Source organism: Elephas maximus, chromosome 4, assembly GCF_024166365.1.
Source record: "Elephas maximus indicus isolate mEleMax1 chromosome 4, mEleMax1 primary haplotype, whole genome shotgun sequence".
NCBI lineage: Eukaryota > Metazoa > Chordata > Mammalia > Proboscidea > Elephantidae > Elephas > Elephas maximus.
In genome coordinates this window covers 79,637,093-79,651,773 of record NC_064822.1, presented here as the reverse complement: position 1 = coordinate 79,651,773, position 14,681 = coordinate 79,637,093, and the positions used below count along the sequence as shown (strand labels likewise).

Here is a 14,681-nt window from a genome sequence, read left to right as displayed (position 1 = left end):
TAAAATAGAGGATCAGCGAAAAAGAGGAAGGCCCTCAATGAGATGGACCAACAAAGTGCTGGCAACAATGGGCTTAAGCACATAAGGATGGCGCAGAACTGGACAGTGTTTCATTCTGCCATTCACAGGGTAGCTATGAGTCAGAACTCACTTGATGGCACCTAATAACAGCAACAAATTTTAGCTTAGGGTTTCCCAACCAATGCATCATTACGTGCAGTGATTGACTTTCAAGTGTGTTGTGAAGAATTGTTGTTGTTGCTATGTGCCAACGAGTCGATTCCGACTCATAGCGACCCTATCTACAACAGACCGAAACTCTGCCCAGTCCTCAGCCATCCTTACAATCGTTGTTATGCTCGAGCTCATTGTTGCAGCCACTGTGTCAATCCACCTCGTTGAGGGTCTTCCTCTTTTCTGATGACCCTGTACTCTGCCAAGCATGATGTCTTTCTCCAGGGACTGATCCCCACTGACAACATGTCCAAAGTATGTTAGACGCAGTCTCGCCATCCTTGCTTCTGAGGAGCATTCTGGTTGTACTCCTTCCCAGACAGATTTGTTTGTTCTTTTGGCAGACCATGGTATTTTCAATATTCTTCGCCAACACCACAATTCAAAGGCGTCAATTCTTCTTCAGTCCTCCTTATTCATTGTCCAGCTTTCACATCCATATGATGTGATTGAAAATACCATAGCTTGGGTCAGGTGCACCTTTAGTCTTCAAGGTGACATCTTTGCTCTTCAAAACTTTAAAGAGGTCCTTTGCAGCAGATTTACCCAATGCAATGCATCTTTTGAATTCTTGACTGCTGCTTCCATGGCTGTTGATTGTGGATCCAAGTAAAATGAAATCCTTGACAACTTCAATCTTTTCTCCATTTATCATGATGTTGCTCATTGGTCCAATTGTGAAGATTTTTGTTTTATGTTGAGGTGCGATCCCTACTGAAGGCTGTGGTCTTTGATTTTCATTAGTAAGTGCTTCAAATCCTCTTCACTTTCGGCAAGCAAGGTTGTGTCATCTGCATAATGCAAGTTGTTAATAAGCCTTCCTCCAATCCTGATGCCTCATTCTTCTTCATATAGTCCAGCTTCTCGGATTCTTTGCTCAGCATACAGATTGAATAGGCATGGTGAAAGAATACAATTCTGATGCACACCTTTCCTGACTTTAAACCAATCAGTATCCCCTTGTTCTGTAAGAGCAACCGCCTCTTGATCTACACAAAGATTCCTCATGAGCACAATTAAGTGTTCTGGAATTCCCACTCTTCGCAATGTTATCCATAGTTTTCTATGATCCACACAGTCGAATGCCTTTGCATAGTCAATAAAACACAGGTAAACATCCTTCTGGTATTCTCTGCTTTCAGCCAGGATCCATCTGACATCAGCAATGATATCCCTGGTTCCATGTCCTCTTCTGAAGGCAGCCTGGATTTCTGGCAGTTCCCTGTCAATATACTGCTGCAGCCGTTTTGAACGATCTTCAGCAAAATTTTGCTTGTGTGTGATATTAATGATATTGTTCTATAATTTCCACATTCAGTTGGATCACCTTTCTTGGGAATAGGCATAAATCTGAATCTCTTCCAGTCAGTTGGCCAGGAAGCTGTCTTCCATATTTCTTGGCATAGATGAGTGAACACCTCCAGCACTGCATCTGTTTGTTGAAACATCTCAACTGATATTCCATCAATTCCTGGAGCCTTGTTTTTCGCCAGTGCCTTCAGAGCAGCTTGGACATCTTTCTTCAGTACCATCAGCTCCTGATCATATGCCACCTCTTGAAATGGTTGAACACCGACTAATTCTTTTTGGTACAATGACTCTGTGTATTCCTTCCATCTTCTTTTGATGCTTCCTGCGTTGTTTAATATTTTCCCCATGGAATCCTTCACTATTGCAACTTGAGGCTTGAATTTTTTCTTCAGTTCTTTCAGCTTGAGAAACACCTAGCGTGTTCTTCCCTTTTGGTTTTCCATCTCCAGTTCTTTGCACGTCATTATAATACTTTAGCTTGTCTTCTCGAGCCGCCCTTTGAAATCTTCTGTTCAGTTCTTTTACTTCGTCAATTCTTCCTTTTGCTTTAGCTGCTCGAAGTTCGAGAGCAAGTTTTAGAGTCTCCTCTGACATCCATCTTGGTCTTTTCTTTCTTTCCTGTCTTTTCAATGACCTCTTGCTTTCTTCATGGATGATATCCTTGATGTCATTCCACAACTCATCTGGTCTGTGGTCACTCGTGTTCAATGAGTCAAATCTGTTCTTCAAATGGTCTCTAAATTCAGGTGGGATATACTCAAGGTCATATTTTGGCTCTCGAGGACTTGCTCTGGTTTTCTTCACTTTCAGCTTGAACTTGCATATGAGCAATTGATAGTCTTTTCCACAGTCGGCCCCTGGTTTGTTCCGACTGATGATATTGAGCTTTTCCATTGTCTCTTTCCACAGATGTAGTCAATTTGATTTCTGTACATCCCATCTAGTGAGGTGCATGTGTATAGTTGCTGTTTATATTGGTAAAAGAAGGTATTTGCAATGAAGAAGTTGTTGGTCTTGCAAAATTCTATCATTTGATGTCCGGCATTGTTTCTATCACCAAGGCCATATTTTCCAACTACTGGTCCTTCTTCGTTTCCAACTTTCGCATTCCAATCTCCAGTAATTATCAATGCATCTTGATTGCATGTTCGATCAATTTCAGACTGCAGCAGCTGATAAAAATCTTCTATTTCTTCATCTTTGTCCCTAGTGGTTGGTGCGTAAATTTGAATAAGAGTCATATTAACTGGTCTTCCTTGTAGGTGTATGGATATTATCCTATCACTGACAGTGTTATACTTCAGGATAGATCTTGAAATGTTCTTTTTGGCGATGAACGCAACACCATTCCTCTTCGAGTTGTCATTCCTGGCATAGTAGACTGTATGATTTTCTGATTCAAAATGGCCAATACCAGTCCATTTCAGCTCACTAATGCCTAGGATATCGACGTTTATGCATTCCATTTCATTTTTGACTATTTCCAAGTTTCCTAGATTCATACTTTGTACATTCCAGCTTCCAATTATTAATGGATGTTTGCAGCTGTTTCTTCTCATTTGGAGTCGTGCCACATCAGCAAATGAAGGCCCTGAAAGCTTTTTTCCATCCACATCATTAAGGTTGACTCTACTTTTAGGAGGCAGCTCTTCCCCAGTCATCTTTTGAGTGCCTTCCAACCTGGGGGGCTCATCTTCCAGCAGTATATCAGACAATGTTCTGCTGCTGTTCATAAGGTTTTCACTGGCTAATGCCTTTTGAATTTTTTGAAGTAGACTGCCAGGTCCTTCTTCCTAGTCTGTCTTAGTCTGGGAGCTCAGCTGAAATCTGTCCTCCATGGGTGGCCCTGCTGGTATCTGAATACCGGCGGCATAGCTTCCAGCGTCACAGCAACACGCATATGTGAAGAATTAATGGTTGTAAATTAAAAAAAAAGAAGAAGGATGAAGAGGAGGAAAAGAATGAGACGGAAAATGTGAGGGAGGAGAATAAGAAAAAGGAGGAGGAGGAGGATCAGGTAGGCCATGGCAACTTCTTAATTTTTGCTTCTCAAAAAACCAGAGGGACCCTTGACATGCACTCCTTTAGATAATTCCTTCATGGTTTTCATAGCGAATTGTGAGTTTTTAGAAAGTTTCCCACTGCCTTTTTTTTTTTTTATTTAACAGAAGTGTCGGTCAAAGCCTGTGGCAACACCGTCCATTTCTGTCTTGACACGATGTATTTTTTGAAAGCAATTTATGAGAATAGTGTTTTTTGTTTTGTTTTTCACTGCTAACTTTCAGCAGCTGCCAGCTGATACCTTCAGAGAAATGCAATTTACTCTTAAATACAAATTTAAAAATCGACTCACCCATTAGAGTTCTTGGAACTCACGAATTAACTAAATTTAAACAAATAAGCAGACTTTAAGACTCCAAACTTACTGCCTAGGACAAACTTTCAAATAAACCTTGGAACAGTGGATAAGCTCTATGCTTCTGTAGTACTGTTAGTTTACATATTTTGAAAACTTTTAACAAGTATGAATCTTGGCAACAACCCTGAGAAGCAGTAGTATTTTTTACTCTGTAGGTGAGAAGAGAAAGGCATAAACATATAAATTCATTTTTTCCAAAAGCCAAAACACTATTTCTTACTATGTGTATTATCATAGTTTAAAAAACAGATTAGGAATGCCTGAGGTAAAGATTGTCTTTATATGGATACAAATTTATATACATATATATTAGCTTTCAAATGAATAGACATAAATGCAGATAATAACCAAATTTTCTTTCTGGGAATGTATGACTACAAATGAATGATTTCAGACACAGGGACAGGATGTGCCAAGGAAATGGGAGGAAAGGCTTCTTCGCAAGTCTTCAAAAATGGGTTATTTTCTAAGATGTTTTACGTGTAATCCTGTCTAAATTTAGAGAGATGAACTTTATGATCTTCTGAAGTCTCTTCCAACTTCATATTGCACACTCACATACATTTACACACATGCACACGAATGCAGGGATTCAAATAAACATGTAGTCTCCCAAAAATATTTAACTTCATTTTATATTTTAATAATTCTAAGAGATGCCAGGAAAAAGACATAGTTCATGAAATATAAATCGTTGCATGATTCAAACTGCCCTAATGTGAAATATTTTAAAATAGAAAAATTTTAAATGTAACTGCAAAAAAGTCTAAAATACCAAGTCCTTTGAGTAACTCAGCCTTTAAGTCCTTGTTCCTGAGAGCATAAGAATATGTGTGTCAAGACACAAGGAAATTTGGGCAATCAAAGGGAGAAGATAAACGATACTAGAGGGAAATTATTTAAGTGAATCCATCTGTTTTAAGCTGCAATATTCTCTCAGTTTAATTTTAATTGAACAAGAAAGGAACCAGCATGTGTGATAAATAAGTGCCTCTTTTCCCTGCCCACAGGAAAATGGCCAGCATTAATATTTTTCCAAAACACAAAATGTACCTAAAGAGCATGCCAAAAAAAAAAAAAAAAAACAAATCACAATACCATAGTTAAAACTCTCTCTCAGTTCAAATACTCTGTGGAAAAAAACTCAATCTGTTAGATGTAGAGATATCTGTAATCATTGTAACGACCGACTCAAAATTATAAGAACGCAGGAAAGGACTACTGCTAATGTGGCGACTATGAATTGGAGGATGTTTAAAAGCAGAATAACATAATGGTAGCTCCATATTATCAATAATTCATATACTAGAAAAGCAAGATCGAAAATGCAAATTATTTTTAAGTTGCCTGTTTTTATGCTTCAGTCAGAGGACTTTTATGTGATTTCATCCATTTCTTTTATATTAGTAGCTTCATAGTAAAGGTAGTCCCTGACTTTGACATATTGGAATTACAATGAACCATGCTTATGACCATCCATTTTTTTGGTATATCTTATCATTAGTAAGGAAACCCTGGTGGCGTAGTGGTTAAGTGCTATGGCTGCTAATCAAAGGGTCGGCAGTTTGAATCCACCAGGCACTCCTTGGAAACTCTATGGGGCAGTTCTACCCTGGCCTGTAGGGTCGCTATGAGTTGGAATCGAATCGACGGCACTGGTTCTTTTTTCTTTTTTTTTTTTTTATCATTAGTAATCTTTACTACATACAGTGCTGCAGTGTGTAATTCACTGATGTTAATATTCTCAGATGTTCACTCTCAAATGTTCAATTTTATGATTTACTGTTCAAAACGATGCCGTACAGATTTAGTTTTCTAAACTTAATCAGCAGCTTCGGTTGCTCGAAAACATGGACCCAAATGCTGATTACTTCGCTAAAGTCAATAGGCAGATTCAGGAAGCAGTGAGATGTTACTACTAAATGTATGAAGAAAAAAGAAAAGGACCATACAGACAACTCTTACTCATCTTCTGACGAGAAATGCCATCCCCATTCCCAGGCATAATCCCGATGGTCCTGAACCGTCCACAAGTGGAGTTATTACAGCTGACAAAATGCCAACACCATCTAATTCTTCATCATAAGAGCACATTTTTATAATTTGTGTATTTTTATGTATGCATTGAAATATATCTGTAAGTTTATATGTAATGTTTCCAACACACAAAGACAAGTAAAGAGTGAATTTACAAAGAATCTGATGGTAAAAGGCAATAACAGTAAAAAAAAAAAAAAAAAAAAAAGAGGTATTTGACTTACATCAGAACCAACATGTCAGAACCGACTTTCGATGGAGTCATTGGAAAGGGACCCCATCGTAAGTCGGGGCCTAACTGTAATTGACCGTGTTTCAGTCACTTACAACCAATGCTGATTAAGCTAGAGGACATATTATTTACTTGATCTGTGCAAAGAACAGATTTCATTAGTCTCCTGTGAAAACAGGTCAATTATCTTCTAGTTTTTCTATTTTTTACTTTTTATGCTTGCTTCCCCCAAATCTTTTGCCTATTGATTTTTACATTTCTGGTCAAATTCCTTTCATACTTTGATTCCACCTGCTTATACTTATTGTCATATAAAGGGGTTTTTCCCAGACCCTTTCCACATAGTTTATTGAAAACTAGGGGGGATCATAGTCAATTACATCAAGTATGGTACCCCTACTTAATTAAATTAACCCAAACATGCCATCAATACAGGGAAACAAGGTTTCAAATCATGAGGAAACATCTGATCAGGGGGAACTGTAATCTAATTTCAGTTCTCTCATTCTTGATGGATGTTTCTCCACAACTGACATTGTTTAGTTGAATTCAACATCTGTAAGGACAGAGTCATTTTATAAACATCTAACTTTGCCATGACAGCAGTCTGAACATGCCACCCTGCAAAATCCCCTCCAGAGTAATCATGATGGAGATAGCTTTATGTACTTATAGCAAGAATGGAGGGAGGCTTTTGCCAGGCCTGTGCTTCTAATTTCTACCCTCTGCCTCTGTTGTAAGGAGCCCTGGTGGTGCAGTGGCTAAGCGCTCGGCTGCTATCTGGAAGGTCAGTGGTTCAAATCCACCAATTGCTCTGTGGGAGGAAGATGTGGCAGGCTGCTTCTGTAAAGATTTACATTCTTGGAAAGCCTGTGGGGCAGTTCTACTCTGTCCTGTAGGGTCACTATGAGTCTCAGGAGCCATGGGTTTTGGTTTTTAGTTCTTGTTGTATCTTATGTGGATATCCCTTTCCTTTTATCCTTCAGCCTTTCTTATTGATGCAGTAATATGAATTGGGGAGTAGGGCACAAGGAACAGGAGGCTGTGCCATCATTTGCTCTGTTATTTCCAGTGTCCGCCTTAAACATAAGGAGCCCTGGTCGCTCAATGGTTAAGTACTTGGCTGCTATTTGAAAGGTCAATGGTTTGAATCCACCAGCCGTTCCATGGGAGAAAGATGTTGCAGTCTGCTTCTGTAAAGATTCACAGCCTTGCAAACACCATGGGGCAGATCTACTCTGTCTGATACGGTTGCTATGAGTCAGAATCAACTCAATGACAATGGGTTTGGCCCTAAACATAATTTTTAGGTTCTTTATTTATTCAAAAATCTTTAAAGTGTAGTCAACATATATGACTCGATCATGTTGATAACTCAATAGTTTTTATTACCTAGGTGAAGAAATAGAGAGAGAGAAAACCAAATCCTTCCATTATCTTGTACCCAGTCAAGGACATAACCAAAAAATCCTAATTTTAAAGTGCCTTAACCTGTCCTGTGCAATTGTTTTCTAGTATGAAGTCATTACTATAAAAGAAAGGATTCAGTACTAATTGTGTGATCTTGAGTAAGTTATTTAACCTTTCTGTGCCTCTGAATCCTCACCTGAACCTTCTTTCTGAGGTAGACGAGAACTCAGAATAATTTTTATCGCACTCCTTGAGTTACATATTAATGTCTGATTTTAATTGTCCTTAAGAAAATCTTTTTAAAAACTACCCACAAATCTGAAAATATTATTACTTATGCATAAATGTTTGTTTGGATTGACCCATGGTTTTCAAATTTATTCATCTACCATTTTCATTAGATCTCAGACTTTCTCTCTGATATCATTTTTCTTCTTTCTGGAATACATCCTTTAGTGAAGATTTAGGAGGTGGTAGAGCTTTGACTTACCTGAAAATGTCTTTAGTTTACTCTTATTCTTATGAAATAGATACTCCAGGTACACAATTTTAGGTCAACTACTATAGCTGGTATCCTCTGAGAACTTAAAAAATATATATATATTTCACTGTGTTCTGGCTCCCTTTATTTTTGGGAATTCTGCTCTCAACCTGCCTGTCTTTCCTAAATAGAAAATTTATCTTTTCTCTGGCTGATCTGAAGAATGCCTTTGGTGTTGTGTAGCTTCATGACTTGGTTTCTAGGCACGGGTTTCTTAGCATTTACTCTGCTTCTCCTCAAAGATTTTATGTCCTCCATTCTCTACTAATACTCTGATTATGCATATGAGGCTTTCTAATTCCTTCTTCCATATCTTTTAAAATATCTTCTATTTTTCAATTTCTTACCTATATTGTATTCTTGGTAATTTCTGTACAACCTCCTCCTCCCAGTTTACTCATACTCCCTTCAGTTGTATATTATGGCATTTAGCCTATCACAGTTCCTTGATTATATTTCCAAAAGCTATATTTAGCTGCTCTGCAATTATGCCTTCTCTTACTGCTGTTAATTTTTGTGATCTCATATTGTTCTTTAAATATTTAATAATGAAATTAAAATTTAAATATTTTAGAATTTAAACACCTCAATCACTTTAGAGATCTGGAAGGACTTTTTTGTTTGTTTCTGGTGGCTCTAACTCATGATATTTCCTTGTGTGTTTGGTGGTCTTGGCTGTAAGCCCCAATTTGTGTATCTTGATCAATGGCAATCTCATGACTCTTAATCGGTGATGCACCAAGGGGACAGGGCTGCTCCAGCTTCACAGCTCCAACCTGTACATTTTTCTGCAGGGAACCAAGGGGTCCTACTGATCTGGGACGACTTTAGTGCACTTCAAGAGTCGTAGGTTTAAAGTGGAATGCTCAAGTTCAGTTGCTCCACCTTGCTGGAGTCACAGACTAGTCTTCTTACACCAGTGACATCACTAGTGTTGGTGTCACCCAGTGTGATAACTCATGATGTCACCCCCCTCATGGTACTCCTCCTGTACCAAACCATGCAGAATCCTTAGTAATGCTTTTTGTACTAATGTTAGTCATAATTGTAATTCTCCTATATCTCTTCTTCTTTTCCTTTAATTACTAGTTTGTTCTCAAAAAAGTTATTGATACAGGTTCACAAATACTAATTACTACAATATTGTAGCTAAAACACCAGAAAATTTGACAAAATCAGTGACTATTGTAATAGGGTAATAATGACAGCTCTGATCAGAGTGCGTTAGAAGGTTCACAAAGTAAATTAGCACAGACTTAGCCTTTTAGGTTTATTGATACATGTAAGCTGGGCCTACAAAAAACGTTTTTGTTGTTACAATTAACTACTCAAACCAAAAAAACCCGTTGCTGTTGAGTTGATTCTGATTCATAGCAACCCTATAGGACAAAGTAGAACTGCCCCATAGGGTTTCCAAGGAGAAGCTGGTGGATTCAAACTGCTGACCTTTGGTTTGCAGCAGAGCTCTTTAACCACCGTACCACCAGGGACCCACAACTAACTACAGGGATATTTTTATAGACAGCCATTTTAGTTTCACCCACTCTGACAACGTCACCTGGTCTGCAGCCCCCTCTCCACACACACGTAGTGATGCCACTGTCTTACACAACTATCAACTGTATTTGTCCTCAGGGCAACCCCGATTTAAGTATTTGCCTACGTTTTCCTGTCCCTGGCCCTGGTGAAAACTCAGTTCTATTTCTCAGGTTACTAATGACTTCTAAATTATAAAATTTAAAAAGCAATTCTAAAGAATAGATAGGACAGGATTAGTTGTTGGAAAAAAAAAAAAAGGTTTAATGATTTCTTTCAATGTTGCATTCCAATAAAACTATACTGTTTAGAGAAAATGTCTTTTTTATACTGAACAGTGAAGATTGAAGCCAAGTAGGTGACGGTTTCAAGAAATGGCTATCCAATATAAAGTGAGTACTCAAAGGGAAAATAAAGCACTAAAGTTTCTTTTTTAGGAAACAAAAACAGTAGAAATGCATTTGTAAGTTGGTCCTCTTAAAATTTAAAGTTTATATCTCAAGATAGGCTCTTAAAATATCAGTGGAATGTGAATACTATTTCTATAACCGTCCTATAAACATTGTCATTTTGAGAAATTCTGCTTCTGGCAATGATGGAATAGTTTATAGTAAACCAGCACTGCTTTGAGAACAACTAGAAAAGCTGGGTTAAAAAAAAAAAATCTATTTAGACAAAACAACCCGTATTAAGGGGCCAGGTTCCCAGAGAGCAGAAAATCTGAGAAGGGTAAGCCAAAATCCTGCAACCAGTTCGTCTCTTCAGAACATTATTTACTGACGCTGGCTTGAGCAAGAAGCTGAGAATACAAGCAGAGGGATGCAGTTAGGGGTAAGGTAAGCCAGCAGAGCTTTTAGCAGTATCGTGGAGCTGATGACTCAAAAATTGGGGTTTCGGACTGCAGTGGCAAGAATTTGAATGTCTAACATCTCAGGTAAGACAGGCAGTTTTTCCCTTGAACAATTTGGTGAATTCTTAAGTTGCGAAAGGAAGATTAAGAAGTTAAGAAGGACCCACTGCCTTTAAGTTGATTTCAACTTATAGCGACCCTGGAGGACAGAGCAGAACTGCCTCATAGGATTTCCAAGGCTGTAAATCTTTATGGAAACAGACTGCCACATCTTTCTCCTGTGGAGCACCTGGTGGGTTTGAACCGCTGACCTTTCGGTTAGCAGCCAAGTGCTTTAACCACTGCACCACCGGGAATCCTTAGATGAGCAGGAGGTTACTGAAAATCTCAGCAGAGTTTTCTGCATTGCTGAGAAAAAAACTAATCAAAACAAACAAATGAAAAAATCTTGAGTTTGGAACAGTACAAGAAAGAGAATTTATAGCAAACACCCCAAGCCCTCAGTTGGGACTCTAGGAATGGGGGCGATCCAGATACAGATAGAATCTTTCAAACACTGGAGTCCAGTCTTGAGTCACCACAAACTCTGATCAACTGAGGTAATCCTTCCTGAAACCATTTCATTTTTCTACCTAAAACCTTATTGTTCTTAACTGATATCCAAACTCCTTATCACTGTTAAACATGCCCGGTACCATCTGGTTTCTTCCTATATATCTGTTTTAATTTCCCAGTACTCTTCCCTTTCTGCTTGCTACCTTTTCCAGCCATATGGAGTCTTAAGTTCTTCAAGCTCCCTCTTGTTTCTCTTTTCTTCTCTTTCATCATTTGAAAGTTTTCTCTCACTTCCTTATCACAGAACTTAACATACTGCACAGTAGTAGCTGCTGACTTGTCTATATTCCCAACTACAATATAAATTCTGATGGAACTGGATCAGCCTTAATCACTGCTATCTCCCTGAAACTAACCCAGTGTCTCAGATAATAAACATACTACAAATACTTGCTGAGTAAATGAAGCTTGCAGTAAGGGAGACGCATCTGCTTAGAAGTGTAAATGCTATATTATTCCGAACCTAGAAATTTCCCTGCAGTTCAGATACCAAACCCTGGATGGGAAAATACACATTAAAATTTTAGTTTCTGAACCTATCTCCAAAGGAAAGAACACTTATCCACAGTATTGTTAGGGTCTTTTGGTTACTGACTTGCAGGCTTTTACCAAAAGCTCTCAAAGACCCTGAATTATATTTTCTTCAAATTTAAACATATTTTCCTTTCAGCGTGTATATATTTTGGGGGAGTGGGTGACATAAAGTAAGGATTTCTTTGAAAAAAATTATGTATTGTAAGTGGGGCGTTTCCTTGAACTCATATATGTAAATATCAGACATCTGAAAAATAACTTTGATAGGCTTTAAAAATAAAACTGAAATTTTATAAGTATATTATTAGCTTTTTTATTAAAAGATGATGCTTCTGGAGATTATCGTCAATGATGACATTGATGTTCCATTCATCCAATAAGTTCGAGACAGGAAATCTGGTGCAGCCACCTTGAGAGAATACGTATTTCTTTCAACACATGGGCTCATTTCTCTCCATGACCGCATACTCACTGAGGAGGAAGTCTTCTTCCAGTGAATTGCTTACCTGGTCGATTTTGCTTTTTAGCCTTTACGTGATTAGCTGCAGAAACAGTATAGGAAGACGTGAAGGATCTGCTTTTGGTGAGGGTCATCATCACTGGGTTATTCCAAGAATCAGGATTCACAGCACTGTAAAAACAGGAAAAGCGACATAAAGAAAAATGAAAAAAATTATTCATCAATTGCTGGGGCAAATCTTGCCAGAACCCAACTATTACTTCCATGACAGATTTGCCATTCTGAGTATTGGTTTGGGCTCGGTGACAACCATTTTATTTTCAAGTGACAAAACAGATTTTCTAAACTCAATCCCTATTGTAGGGATACAGCAGGTACTCATTAAGCATACCGAGTTAACAAAAGAGGAAAGATAACTTTCCTATGTAGCCACTTAACAGGAATCAAACAAGTTAACGTCTGTACCTGTTAACTTTCTCCTTCTACTTATATAATCATGTTCCTCACAAATTTTCTTAAAAAAAAAAAAAGTTCGCAGATTAACTGGTTAAGATGCAGGAGGATTTATATCAGGTTAGGAATGTCACGAAGCTTCCTCTGCTGCTCTCTTGATTAATTATTATTCTTGGTAGATCCATGTTTAAAGATAAAATGTTTATAAGATCATTCAGTGGTAATGTGTTTCACAGCATTACCTTGGGAAGGAAAAGGTTAGCAGCAGGCCTTTAACCTGTTATTTCTCTTTATTGGAAATAATCCGGAAAATAAGGAATGGCCCAGCCAAATCCTATATAAACATGCTAATGATGGACCTGCTGCTAAATTTCTTTTAATTTTCAGAGATGGTTTTTATTAGGAGAAAGGTGATGAAATATGAAATACTTTCAGTAAGACATACCTAGCCTGTCTAGATTGCTTATTGTAAGTAAACTTGGAATTAATAGATCTATGGTGGAGGGAGGGTCAAATTGGAGAATATTATGTAAGTCCAGTAATTAATGGGCTATAGTTTTTTTTGTTGTTTGTTTGTTTTGGTTTTAGACTTTAAAGATGTCCCAAACCATAATTTCTCTGCAAGCATAGATCAAAACTTTACACGCTAAATCTGAAATAGAATCCATCCTAATGCAGAAGAGAGAGGCATTTAAGTTGATGTGTTGATGATCTTGAACTGCTCCAAGGGAGAAATGTTTGGTCTGTATTTTGCTATCTACTGTGTCCTTTGAATCTTAGGTAAACTTGGCACTGGGTAAAATCTGTAATTTGCACGAGCTCAATTTGACAATTTGACCATTTTCCAATTTTAGATTGGCACTGTAAACAGGGTGTACCTGGTCTGTCTGAGTGGCTTATTGTAAATAAATCTAAAATTGATGGAATTATTGTGGCATGAATGTCTGGAGAATGTCCTGTAAGCTGTATAATTAATGGGGTGTAAGTTAGAAATGTTTCATAACCAAAATGCCTTCCTCTGTGCAAGCAACATTATGCATGCATTGTTTAAAACCCTGCATGTTAAATCCAAACTAGAACACGGCCTATGGTGGCGGAAAAGGACTTTTAGCGAGCTACATTGACAATCTCTGACCTCTCAAGGGAAGAACACTGAGACTGTGCTTTGGTACTGCCTGTATTCTTTGGTCATCATTAAATTTAGCACTACGTAAGTTTTCGGACTTATTAGACACTCTGTGTTAAGTCAGATTTGACACACTGATCCCTACTGTTATCTCATTTCTTCATTTCTTTTAATTTTCAGAGATATTTTTCAGCTATAGATGCAAGTGTTTAAAAACATCATTTTTCGTCCTTACTTACAATAAATGTTTCCAGAATATGTTATAAAAGAAGACATTTGAAATGTGGAATGGCTCCAGCAATGATCAAATGCAATTAAGGAAACCATGTGTTACATACAAATAGGTGATTACTTTTCTATATAAACTTTTTAAACACAAGATCTTAATATTAACTGTATTTATTTTTTAAAATCTCAAAAAATTATATACCAAAAATTATCTACTACTATTTAGTTTTTCAAATAAAAATATTTAAAATGTGCTAATTCTCAAGTGTTTTATAAACTACATCTTCAATGTTTGAGAATTTAATGAATTACAAGGCAAAATCATAGCCATATCTACGTGTTCCTTTTTTTTTTCTTAATATCACACTTACGTAATGCATTATACTTGGAAAGGACTTTCAAATATATTGCTTCATGTGATCCTCAGAATAGTTTCAGCCTTGTATTGGCCCACACTTCCTGATACTTGTTTATATATCAGGAATATGTAACAATTTGGATTTTGGAGAGGAAAACAACCTTGGAAACCTTTAATGGGCCTCCTTGTGTTGACACAGGAGAAGGAAACAGTTCATGGGCCTGTTGTAGAGATCTCAATCCTTCTCCCTAAAAAGTGGATTTTATAATCTTATTTCTACCCATAAGGACTTCATCTTAGGTCTCAAAAATCTCATCGGGCCCTGACAGTTTCTTTT

The 14,681-nt window shown here is 37.6% G+C and overlaps 1 protein-coding gene across 1 annotated transcript in view; it reads right to left on the bottom strand.

The window, feature by feature from the left end:
• The window catches only part of PDE3A (phosphodiesterase 3A), a 357,390-nt gene that overhangs the window by 47,367 nt on the left and 295,342 nt on the right, over positions 1 to 14,681 (bottom strand). The window contains exon 5 of the mRNA XM_049882596.1: positions 12,226 to 12,350. Coding sequence (XP_049738553.1) covers positions 12,226 to 12,350 — 125 coding nt within the window. The remainder of the gene's footprint in view (positions 1 to 12,225; positions 12,351 to 14,681) is intronic.